This window comes from Kogia breviceps, chromosome 3, assembly GCF_026419965.1.
Source record: "Kogia breviceps isolate mKogBre1 chromosome 3, mKogBre1 haplotype 1, whole genome shotgun sequence".
In the NCBI taxonomy this organism is placed as follows: Eukaryota; Metazoa; Chordata; class Mammalia; order Artiodactyla; family Physeteridae; genus Kogia; species Kogia breviceps.
In genome coordinates this window covers 32994503-33007875 of record NC_081312.1, presented here as the reverse complement: position 1 = coordinate 33007875, position 13373 = coordinate 32994503, and the positions used below count along the sequence as shown (strand labels likewise).

Genomic DNA, 13373 nt, shown 5'->3' with positions numbered 1-13373 from the left:
GTCACGTGAATGTGTCTACCACAGCATCTGGCACACAGCAGATGCTCAGTAAATATCTGCTTTCTTATTTTTATAAGATGGAGGGGATGAAAAGGCATGAAGTTAGGAAGGGTTCAGTAGGAAACAGGAAAAAGGAATGTGTCTCTCCACTCACCTATGAATTAGTGACAGACAATGAAACTAAACATGACAGAAAAACATCCTGCTGAAGCACAGAGGTTTGAAACCGGTGGCTCTAGAAAAGAATAGGTGTTATGATACACAGGTTTGTTTAATTCATACAAATGAAGTATGAGTGCTGCAATACTTAAAAATCAGGAAACCTCACATAACAAATCTTTACTTCTGGCTTCCCTTGAAAAAACCAAAGGCCCTCCTGGCAACAATGGGCTGAAGCTGAGTCAAAGCTTCATTTATATGGCATTCACTTAGATTGAGGATGGGGTGGGCTCTCCAGCTGGCCACAGTCCTCACTACTCACTACTGTTTACTTCTAGCCCAACTCACTCATTTTTGCTGCTTGCCTTGCTTAAGGCATTATGTTGTGACCTTTTGTACAGTGAAAAGGAGTCTCTACTGAGAGCTCAAAAATCTGGGTTCTAGTCCTACACAAACTTGTTGTACATGTCTTAACTTGTATACTTACCCTCTCTAAGCTTGTTTTCTCATCTGTAAAAGGAGGGATTGTACAAAATGATCTCTAATAGCTCTGTAATTAGAATTGATCTACAATGGTGGCAATGAGCATGGGGAAGACACAAAGTAGGCTCAGTCGGTTTTATGCTTTATTCTGATCTTGAAATGTTAGTTTCATTTGGGGGCTAATGAATTACCTAGGGAACCTAGGACAGTCTTATAAGAAGTACAGGCTCTCTGGCATAATGGTTTGATTTGTGTGGACTGAGTAATACTGTAATTAAAAGCCAGAAGACTGTCTCAGATAGATAGGTAGCTTACTGCCTTTCTTGACCATGTTCATTCCTATTATGGAAATTAGCAGATTCCTCTCTGGGATGGTTACTTACCCAGCCTATGACTAAATGAAGAGTTCCAGAGCACAGAGCCTCGGGCTGTGGGCGTACTCAAAGCATACAAGAAAAAGATCAAATATAAAGACCGATATAAGGAAAGGGTAGACTTTGGAATTTGAAAGCAGCTAAAAAGATCCTGTCTGAACCAGTCAAAGAATATACATATCAGTCCTGAAGATCATACTATAACTGTGGCAGCTGCTGCTTTAGCCCTGAGTGTGGAAAGTCAGAGCCCATAAATCACCTTTGAGAGACATGTTTCAGGAATGAGACAATAATTTTGGCCTCCTGTGCTACACTTAGAAAGTATAAGCCCAGTAGATTAGTTTCACTGAAAATCCATTATTTAATTCATCCTCCTAAAGCTCCTGGAAGTTGAGCAGGAAAACAGGTACTTATCAATCCTGACTTACAGTTATACAAGGCTTAAGCCTGGAAAGCTAAAAACCACACATTGACCAAAGTACTCAAGATTAACTTCAACAAATATTTATGGTGCTCTCAGTGTGCCAGGCATTGGAGACAAGATAATTATGAATTAGCTACATTTCTTAGTCCCTAAGGAGTGAAGAAAACAGCCAAACATAAATCTCTGTACTTCTTATTCCCTAGGTTATATACTTCTGATAATCTATATAGGGAATATAAACAGACTTTAACTCTGAAATGGATTTGAAGTTAGACTCAATGACTTCCCATCCTCTTCTATCCATGGCAAACCACTTATCCCAACCGAAAAGCAGTCTAGTTTGTCAGAAAGGATATATTACCCACAAACTCCTCCCATTGGACAAAAATCATACATAATAGTCAAATCCGAATAGAGAAAATCAAAAGCCATTCAATGTTTTTATCATTATATATAACCTGAAAGGCCAAAACAACTACATCTTGTCAATGTACATAACCAGGACCACCACAAAACACCTTGTGTGGCTCTGCCTATGGCAGTATCTGTACCTGTCCCCCTGTATCTCAAAGTGGGTAATTATAACCTAGGTCAAAAGTTCTCAATCAGGGGCAATGTCTGGGGACATTTTTGGTTGTCTGGGTGACAGCTGGGGGAGATGGTACTGGCATCTAGTGGGGAGATGCCAGGGATGCTGCTAATTATCCTACAACACACAGGACAGCCCCACAAAATAAAGAATTATCTGACCAAAATGTTGACAGTGCCAAGGTGGAGAAACCATGGCCTATGTGCTCTTACATGGTTACAGGCCTTTGTCCTGGGTCTTTTAAGGACTCCATGCAGGCAGGTTCTGGCTGCTAACATAGGAACTAAAAGAAAACACAACATCCATTCTCCTTCACCTCTTTCTCCTTTCTCTCAGGGCCTGTGTCTCCGGTAATAAAACCTAATAAATCACTACATTTCTACATTTAGTGCCTGCTCTTTATTGTTCAATGAAATAAAATCACATGCATTAAGAGGTTGACAGAAGATGGAAAATCAACAAAATCAAGGAAGAAAGGTAGAGAGGGAGGCAGGGGCTTGGTTGTCATTTCCATAGCTAAATGAAACGAAATCAACCATTCTGCAGAGCAAAAAATTACCTATTCTATTGTGAGTCAGATTATCTCTAGAAACTGCTTCTTTCCACCCAAGAAACAAACTGTCTATAAAAACTAAGTCTATCAGGCATTGTGGCCTCTCCAAGGAGATATCGCTTATATAACTGAGGCCACCTAGTGGTTTTAAGTGTAGATTGCAGCTAAGTAGGCCCTAGGACTCTCTGACAAATATAAATTCTGAATTTAGATATATATTCTCTATTTACAAAAGGGGAAATTCCTAGCCTGGACAACTTAAAAGATATTCTCAGTTTATTTAACATGCAACTCAATTAAAAAAGCACTTATTGTGCTCCTACTACATATGCTAATCTTTAAGCTATGATGTCGGGGAGCCTCTACCTCAGCTAGGGAGAAAAACCCTAGCTACTGCCTTCAAAAAGCAGGGTCATCACAAGTTCTCCAAGAACTGTTTCTTTTATGCCCCTTGCCCACAAATAACTTTAAAGCAGTGGAGTACAGCATGTGAGAATTATATGTCAAAGTTTAACACAGTTCATGGATCCAAAGAGAACACTAAGAATTAGCAAGACTAAGGTTTCTATTTTTCCAATCTAGATGTGAAACGGCAATAAGATTTGTTGTGTTTGAGAAGAAAAAAAAATTTATCCATTTATTTGATCAATCTTTCTTTATATTTGTCTTTACTCAGCTTGATTACTCAGACCAGCCCAACTGATCCATTCACTGACACGCAGTTCAGAACTTCTATGGCCAAGAGAGACAGGTACAGCAAAGGTATAGGTATGTTTTTAAACTGCCAGCTCTAAGTCAACATCAGTATCTCGATTCTCAGTAAGACTGTGAAAAGGCTGGAAACTCACAGCTTGGGTTCTCCTTCCCAGTTGTGATACTGGCAATAAAAAGGAAAAACATCAGCATCTGGCTTCCTCTAAAACAAAGCTGCTCAGCCCATTTAATCGAAGAAAAAGGTGCCATTCAAAGGGGCTATTCAGGATGTATTTCTCTTGGAGGGTACTTACAGTGTTTCATACATCATTGTGTTTCACCGATACAAAAAAAAAGGTGTCTTTTTTTTGGCAGGCTAATTTTCCACGGACTTCCTCCTTTCTTTTGAAATGACAACACTCTCAGAATCTTAAAACCTGTTCACAAACTTGGCAGAGCTGTGTTGCTCAGAACCATATTGTGGTTTATGGTGTGTGCCTCATATTACCCAAAGGCAGCTCTGATGGAAAAACTCACTATTAAGCCAGAATGTCTCCAGACACTTACTGTTTCCCCTCAACTGTTTCTACCTGACATAGCTAAAGAGAAATAAGGACCAGTACAGAAAAAACAATCTGAGAGGAAAGCACGAGTGTGGGATGCAGGCGGCAGACGGCACTTACCTGGTCACGATCTCCTGCAAAACAGCAGCTTTTCATGGTACATGAGTTGAAGTAACCCTGATTGTCAAACTGGAACACAGGCAGGCGGGAGTGGATGTCATAGAGCACAGGGGGCAGGCGACGTCTCAGGGCCAGGAGCTGGGTCCCGTTGCTGTTGAATCGCACACTCATGGCACTTTGGAGGGATAGGTTGCCCCCATAGCGCAGGAGAGAACTGGAAGGCAGAAAGCACAGGGATCAGGCATGAGGCAGGCTGGACAAGAGTCTGCAAAAAACACTGCATTTTGTACCAGGACCTCCTGTCAGGCTTGCACATCTGAATTTTGGCAGAAAGTTATTTTTATGCAGTGGGCTAGAAGGTAATAAAGAGGACAGGGATGACTCCTTGATTACATTAAAGCAAGTTATTTAAACTGGTGGTTCCCCTCTTCAATCTCTGAAAGGCAAATTACAAGTAAATTTATAGGAAAAGGATAATACAAGCATCTTGAAAGAAGAGAAATATTAAAATGATTAGTTCTTTTATTTACCTGAGCTACATAAGCAAATAGATACTTGTCAAGACCCTGGGAAGTCAGTGGTGTTCCACACTAACTGGCTAATCATGGATGGTATTTAAGGAATATATTTGTCCTTTGAATTAGAGATACAAGAACCATCAGCCAAAAAAAGATACTCTAGTTTATTCTGGATTTTAAAAAAAATAATAATCATTTTATTGCTTACACATTTATTTTTGAATTTTCAATCTGTTTACAGAGAATTTTTATATTCCATATGGCATGACTCAAGAATAAATATTAAAGAAAAATTTTAAATTAAACACAGAGCAAGCAGTTACAACAATTAGAAAAGCAAGATGATTTGTTTCCCTTTACAATTCCCAGAGAGTTTATATTTAGCTTTAAAATATACTTTGGCTAATATATATAATTCCATTTATCCACCTTCTACTAGACAGTGGTATGATCTGGTTCACCCAGTATTCTTCTGTAGTTTCATAATGTTTGTAACATTTTTAAAACGTCACACCATATGGTTCCAAATAATTCATTTTGATAACTCAGAAGATACTTACAATGTGTTAACTAGGATGGCAATGAACACTAACAATTATACAGTACTAAGTAACAAAGGGTGTGTTTTAACTTTCTAGTAGTCAGTCTCCTTGATTATGATTACCCGGACACTGTTTTATTATAGAGGGATGACTGTTCATTGTCGATGTCAACCAACTTTTCTTTCTTTAATTCTTGGAACACCAAATTACTGGTAAGAAAGTGAGATTAAGCATATGCACTGGAGGGACTTCCCTGATGGTACAGTGGTTAAGAATCTGCCTGCCTGCCAATGCAGGGGACACAGGTTCGAGCCCTGGTCCAGGAAGATCCCACATGCCGTGGAGCAACTAAGCCTGTGCACCACAACTACTGAGCCTGCACTCTAGAGCCTGCAAGCCACAACTACTGAGCCTGCATGCCACAACTACTGAAGCCCATGTGCCTAGAGCCTGTGCTCTGCAACAAGAGAAGCCACTGCAATGAGAAGCCAACGCACCGCAATGAAGAGAAGCCCCCGTTCACCGCAACTACAGAAAGCCCGTGCGCAGCAGGGAAGACCCAACGCAGCCAAAAATAAATAAATAAATTTATTATTTTTTTAAAGTATATGCATTGGAGCATGCTATAGAAATGAGGGCCACATCAGTGCTATTAACTCTCTCTGCTTCACAAGACACTGTGGTCATATAAAGAGATTCTAGTAGTTTAAGAAAAAAAGTTTATAAATTTAGGGAATTGGAGCTGGAAAGGGCCTTGAGCTACATAAATTAGAGCCTGCCAGACTGACTTGAAACATTTTTAAGGAAGAAGTTTTAATAGCATTTTACCAAGTGAAAACTTAAAGAGCTATATGTTACCAGAAGAGATTTAACACTGAATGAATATAACACATTTTCTTTTACTTGTTTTCTGGCAAGAGAGTGATGGAGAAGTTTAAGTGGACAAGAAAGGAGATAATCTCAAAAACAAAACTGAACTGAACTAAAAAAAAAAAAAGAGAGAAACCTGCAAACAACCAAAGAGAAAAAAAAAAGTTTATAAATGTGAAAAAAGGAATTAAAAGTAATTTACAATTATAATAGTGTCTATAGAATAAATAGAATAAACTACTCCTGCTATTAGTGTTAGCATGTTTGACCATCTGACATAACTGAATTCACAACTTTAGTTTTTTCAACATGCTGTTGTATTAACCATAAATCCAAGAAGTCATCTTTACTCTGAAACTCTGATATTAATTTTGGTTCTGAAGACTCTTTAATATATTCTTTATATATAGTTAAATTTATATCATTATACAGATATAATGAAATGATATGTGGTGTAAATCTTTGTAACTGGCAAAGCGCTATACAAATTAAAGAGATTATTACTATAATGTTTTTTAAAAAAGCAAGCAGATATCCCATGGGAAAAGGAGTCCCTGGACCACAGTGCAAAGGAAGCTGCCAACCTGGCCTAATCATAAAAACACTCTGCACCACCACTAGCCACAGTGAGTCCTGTGTCCCCCAAAGCAGTCTTCTCACCAAAGGGAAGAATGCTCTAGTACCGCAGGTATGTGTGGAAACAAGGCTCAGGCAAAACAGACTTTAATCCTCTTATGTTTGGAAGGGAAGTAAAGAGAGAATTGACTTAGAAAACGGTTCCTAGAACTCTAAACATCAAGGAGAAGCCCGGTACTCCTGCAGTCCCCAAGTAATAATCCCTGCAGAGCAATGTTCTTATAATGTCCTAAACACAGGCCACAGTCATTCACATACAGGGAATGAATGATGGGGCTGTTAGAGGCCAGGTATTTCCTTTACAGGGTGTCCTAGCTGCCACAAGCATGTGGTGTTATCTAAACACTGATCTCAAAAACAATGAAAGCCTTTCAATTCAAGATCAGCATGGAGTGTGCAAATAAACCAGTAACTGTAGGACTGAAGAGGAGTTGGGGGTGGGAACAAGACTCAACAAAAAGAAAGTTGGTCAGCCACAGGGCAGGGGATTGCATCAGCTCAGGCATCCCTAACAGGAAAGCTGGGGCCTCTGGCAACACCCTTTCCATTTGTTAACAGGAACTTCCTCTGCAGATTCTAGTCAGGCCTGCAGGAGTCTGCCCAGGACAGACATCTGGGCCCATCCCATTCCCACCCAAGCTCCTATGTCTGCAATCTGGCCACTCTACAGGGGTCTGTTTGTGGGCTCCACAAGAGTCACTAACTTTTCTCTTCGTTTCTGGGCAGGGAACTCCTATCTCTCACACAGGGAGGTTAGGTACATAGGAATCTTGCTCCTAGAGTGTTTAGGGGTGCAGCTACCAAAAAACTGTAGCAGCAGCTACTAAAACTGAATACTTCATGTTTGGGTGCAAAAATGCTTTCAGAGGGATAGACTGACACCTGAAATTCAGAAAGTGAGCTACATTAACTGTAATTTCTCAGCAGGGGTTCTGCAGCTGGCTCCTCCTGTTGAGAATGGTAAGAATGACCTAGTTCATCAGGAAGAAAAGGCTTAGAAGCAGTTTCCCCTCACAGTCAAGATATAGATAATGTCAAAGATCCTGTTGTTTATGACTCCATGGGTAAGATGCATGATAAATCATCTGGGACTTTAAAAAAATGCAGATTGGGACTTCCCCAGCGGTCCAGTCATTAAGACTCCACACGTCCATGGTAGGGGGCATGGTTCAATCCCTGGTTGGGGAAACTAAGACCCCACAAGCCACATGGGGAAAAAAAAAAAAAAACAAGGCAGATTCTCAGGATCCACCCCCAGATATTCTAATTCAGCCTGAGAAGTCGGCCCAGGAATCTGAATTTAACAAGCAACCTTAATTAATTATGATGCATGTGACTTTCAAACCACACTTTGAAAAATATGGTTCCATTTTAGAATTTGGGGCGGTGGGTGTAGAGGGGAAAATAAGGTGGAGAGAAAGCAGATTACTAGAGGCTCAGTGAAAAGCCAACCACACAATATGGCACTTTTTACAGCCCCATGTCTAACAGCAGAAAGGACTCTAATTTCTTTTAAGATCAGAGTTCCACTCCACCAACAATGCCTGAAATGTTTTTTTTTTCCTGCCCTCAACACATTCCCTGAAGGAGAAGTTTCTTACTTCCTCTTGGAGAACTGATGGTACCTGTACATAAGAATGCCTCAATCTTGACAGCGGAGGTGCCACCATCTCCACTCCTCCAGAGAAATGGCCACCAATACACACCCAAATGAGATGAGCAATATCTTGAAAGGACTAGCAACAAGTTAAAATGAGTTCAAATCGAAATATCCCTAGTGGGAAGCAGCTGCATAGCACAGGGAAATCAGCTCGGTGCTTTGTGACCACCTAGAGGAGTGGGATAGGGAGGGTGGGAGGGAGACACAAGAGGGATGGGATATGGGGGGATAAGTATACATATAGCTGATTCACTTTGTTATACAGCAGAAACTAATACAACATTGTAAAGTAATTATACTCCAATAAATATGTTTAAAAAATTAAAAAATAAATAAAAGTAAAATGATTGTTAATAGATGAAAAAATATATATATCCTTATAAGAAAAATAAAAACAATAAAAATCTATTCCCAGCCTATCTTCAACCAAGAATTTGTCATAAAATGCAACAAGAATGGGGTAGGAGGTAATCCAAAGGTCAGCATGCAAAAGACGCAGGACAAAAAGCAAGAGAACCTCAGAACATCAGGAAAATATTCCTCACTAGTGTGTTCCCCTGGTTTTTTGCTTTTTGGTTTTTGGCCCCTCAAAAATATTCAATTGGACTTCTTTATTGCTTTGGTGGGATAAAAAGAAAAATTTTAAAAGTCTTTGGCCCAGGCTAAAGTCTTGGAACAGAAGAGAAACAAGCCAAGGCTGTTTCCAGAAAAAGTGACTAGGAGTATCAAGTCCTGCACAAGATAGAGCATCAGTAAACGTGCCAAGACCTGGCTTCATGAACCTAGATTTCCATAAATCCATGATTAAGTAATTCATCAACGGTGCCAACAAGATTTTCCAAAGCCCACTGGCATGAATTTCCTCAGAGTTTCTATGTGAAAGTTTCCTAACACCTGTGAAACACTTGGAGTCAAGGCACTGCTACTCCAAATCACAGGCATCAGAGCTGGTATCAGACAACCAGAGAGGCAAATTCAATGTCCCACGGGTAGGGGAAAATCTCTCCCCTCCAGTTTCTGCTTTAGGACAGGATGACCTGTAAGGAATACAGGGGCATTTTGTACTTCCTATAACGCAACCCAGAGAACATGACAAATCCTAGAAGATACCAGAATTAAGTAAAAAGTGAAAAAGTTCAAAAAGTCACAGCCCACATCAGTTCCATTCAAGTGTGTTCAAGATCTTGGTGATCACTTAACCTTTTTCTTTCTTTTTTTTAAAAATTGAAATATAGTTGATTTACAACATTGTGTAAGTTTCTGGTGTACAGCAAAGTGATTCAGTTTCATATATATATATATATTTTCATATTCTTTTCCATTTATGACAGGATATTGAATATAGTCCCCTGTGCTATACAGGAGGACCTTGTTCTTTATCTATTTTATATATAGTAGTTTGTATCTGCTAATCCCAAACTCCTAATTTATCCCTCCTCTACCCCCTTTCTCCTTTGGTAACCATAAGTTTGTCTTCTATGTCTGTGAGTGTGTTTCTGTTTTGTAAATAAGTTCATTTGTATCATATTTCAGATTCCACATATAAGTGATATCATATGGTATGTCTTTCTCTTTCTGACTTACTTCGCTTAGTATGACAATCCCTGGGTCCATCCCTGTTGCTGCAAATGGCATTATTTCATTCTTTCTTATGGCTGTGTAGTACTCCACTGCACATATATACCACATCTTCCTTTGTTTTCAAATGGTTGTGCCGTGCATACACTTGTGGGATTTTACTTCCCCGACCAGGGATTGAACCCATGGCCACGGCAGTGAAAGCGCCGAGTCCTAACCATGGGACCACCAGGGAAGTCCCTACCACATTTTCCTTAACCATTTCTTTTATGTGAGTTGGAAGGAGAAGAACCTGAGCTTTCTCTTTTGTATTTTCTAACACAGTCCTCAGTTCCAAGATTGAGACTTCTCTAGAGGAAACCAGAACTATTGGACAATAAGCCCGAGAAAGACAAACTGTCACCTGTGACTAAACAAACCTTATTTTCTTCAGAACATGATCCACTGCCAAGCCTCTCTGGGTTGAAATATAGATAGAGGTTCAGTGTCCATGGTAAAATTTTCTTCCCTTTTTGAACATCCAGAAATTTAAGTTTGAATGAGGTCAGCAGAAGTGCTAGACTAAATTTCTAATAAAAAGACCTTCAGGTAATCAAATGGCATATCTAGTCCCTCCATGAAGCAAACATGGATGGCAGGTATTGCAGTGCCGCTAATCATCACCTTCCAGAACAGAGACATACCCAGAGTTGAAGTGACATACAGTCCATGTTTTTGCCTTTGGCTCAGAGGATCCCAAAAGCCACATAAAACCAACCAAGATCTCAACTCTATGCAAGATCTCAAAATGAATTAAGAGGCAGTGCCATAACAGTTTTGTTCTAGGACACTCATGACTTTTCTACAGAATTAGGGACTCAGCATTTAGTCATCTCAGTTCATCAGATGACCTGCTTATTCAAAACCCCCCTTTACTCTAAGCTGTGGAAAACAGACAGGGGTTTTGTAAGAAGCCATTTAATCTTTATCTTAAGCTATTCTTGGCCCTACCGTCTGACAGATGTTACATAGCATCAGTCCTGACCTCACAGTGTAGAAAACTGGAGAGGAAGAGTTTAATGAATAGTGGTTGGCAGGAGGAAGAAAAAAGCCAGGGGAAGGGGGAGACTGAGATGGCAGTTGCTACAGCAACAGTAACAGTGCAGAAGGAGTGGGTGGGAATACAGGCAGATAAATGGGCAGTCCCTGATGGCAGGAGGAGAAACCGGGTGCATGTGCTGACTGTCAGGGTACAAGGCCACAAAGCTAGAGGAATGTTAAAGGGGAAAGAGGCGAAGTCTAGAAAAAATCCTAAGCAGAAGAGGGTCTGAAAACAAAAATTACAATTTGGTATCTTCTACAAGAACACGTATGCAAACAGTTGAAAACAAGAGAAGAGAGGATGCAAAGGAAAGGGGAGAGAAAGCCAAAGTGCTGACCAATGAGACACGATTACAGGAAGATGGCTTATTTTATACAGGAGCCACTTACTGAGAATGTGTCCAAAAACCAAAGTCACCTCTAGTTGGCAATAATATAAATGTCTTAGGATAATGGCTTTCAAACTTGTTTATAGTAAACCTTTGTAGTAAGTACATCTTATACTGCATTCCAGTACACTCACATTTATTTAGCATAAATCCATTAAACAACTTACTGTCTGCTGTGTGCAATGCACTGATTTTCTATTTTCCATTTTCTATCTAATAAATACTTGTGACCATATAAATTGATTTCATGGCCCAATGGATTATTGAAAGAGCTTCCTATCTTATCTCCTTGCTTCCACTCTTGGCCCATGCTTCATTTCATCCTGAACAAGACAGCCAGAGGCATGCTGATCCATGAGTCAAGATCACATCATTCCTTTGCTGAAAATCTGCCAGTGGCTTGCCAGTTCAACCAGATTAAAACCCAAATTCTTTTTTTTCTTTTTAAGGTTTTAAATTTTATTTATTTACTTACTTACTTACTCATTTAACTTTCTGGCCGCGCCACGTGGCATGTGGCATCTTAGTTCCCTGATCAGGGATGGAACCTGTGACCCCTGCATTGGAAGCGCAGAGTCTTAACCACTGGACAGCCAGGAAGTCCCCCAAACCCAGATTCTTTATAATGCCAACAATGCCCTAGACAGCCCCTCAATCCCTATGTCTCTGACTCTGCCCCCTAGACTCTTCTTACCTTACTCTGCTTCAACCACATGATGCCTCCTTCCTGCTCCTAGAATACGTCAGACATGTTTCTGCTTTAGGGCTTTTCCACTTGCAAATCCTGAGGGAACACTCCTCCCCAGATATGAGCATGGTTCGTTCACTTACCTCTTTATTCAAATATCCTTCTTGATTAGCCTTTCCTGATATACCCTATGCAAAAATGCAACTTCCCCAATGCTCCCTCTCTCCCTTGCCTGCTTAGTTTTCTCTACTACATGAAACACCATCTTACACACCATATATTTTTACGTACTTACTTTGTTTCTTATTTGTCCTCTTCCACTAGACTATTACCTTTTATTTCTTTTCCTGTGCATCCCAAGTGCTTAAACAGTGCCAGACACATAACTGGCATTCAATGAGTAGATGCTGCATGATCTAATGGATCATGAATAGCAATCTGAAAAACCTTAGAACATTAAACAAAACAGGCTCCACAAAGGTTCACCTGGCTCCTGACATTTGTCTGCCCACAAAGTCTAATTTTGAGAGGCAAGCAGAAGAGCAACATAAAAATCAGAGAAATAGCAGGAGGCTTGGAGATCATCTGAGTCAAAGTTTTCTTTCACAGGCAAAGGACTGTGGCCCAGAAAGTAAAATGATTTGCCAACGACCACTTAGGTCTTCTCCTCCTCACTGACACCACCACACGTCCTTCAAATGAGTTAAATTTATCTATCTGCTAATAAGCAGCCAACAAGAAGGAAGACTTTAACAGGTAAACAGGTATCATAATTTTATCTTGTATTTTAAAGCAAGTTTCTGATATTTGTAAAATAAAAGTTCAAAAGGAAAATTAATAGTTAAACTTTAGGAAGTCAATTACAAGCAAGCTAAAAAACGAAAATTTACCTATCAGGTTTCAGAAGGTGAACAGTGAATTCTATAGGCTTTGAATACATGCCCTATCCAATTATATCTAAGAATAGATAGTGATAAACATTTGGATTGATGGATGTACTGAGACCAACAAGAAGATATGTTAATTAGACTATAGCATTTAGGTAATTTTTTTTATACCTTTCATTTTATTTTCCAAGTTTTCCTACAATGAACATGAACTTCTGTAATCAGAAGAAAATATATCATTCTAAAATGTCATCTCAAACATACTCCCTCTTTAATTAAGGGACCACAGAAGATAGCTTTGAGAAAAGTATGACAGTAGGGAATTTAAAGAGCTTCTTAACTGAAACTTCAAATAATATGCTGCCCCACAGGATTCTGGTGTAGATGCAAATCTGAAATTAAATCATTGTTTTAAATTCATATAATGATAGTTAAACAAAAATTTTCAAAGTTAAACAGAAATTTTCAAAGGACTCTGAAAATTTCAGTGTCCCTCACCATCCTTCTCAATGAAAGCAAATAATATCCCTCCTTTGAAAGGTTTTTAAGTACTAAACAGGCCTCCCT

General features: G+C 39.5%; 1 protein-coding gene across 4 annotated transcripts in view; it reads right to left on the bottom strand.

Moving 5' to 3' along the window:
- The window catches only part of DCAF5 (DDB1 and CUL4 associated factor 5), a 104974-nt gene that overhangs the window by 41477 nt on the left and 50124 nt on the right, over positions 1-13373 (bottom strand). For all 4 annotated transcript variants that reach the window (XM_067028270.1, XM_059056747.2, XM_067028271.1 and 1 more), the window contains one exon: positions 3959-4172. In XM_067028270.1, the coding sequence (XP_066884371.1) occupies positions 3959-4172 (214 nt within the window). The remainder of the gene's footprint in view (positions 1-3958; positions 4173-13373) is intronic.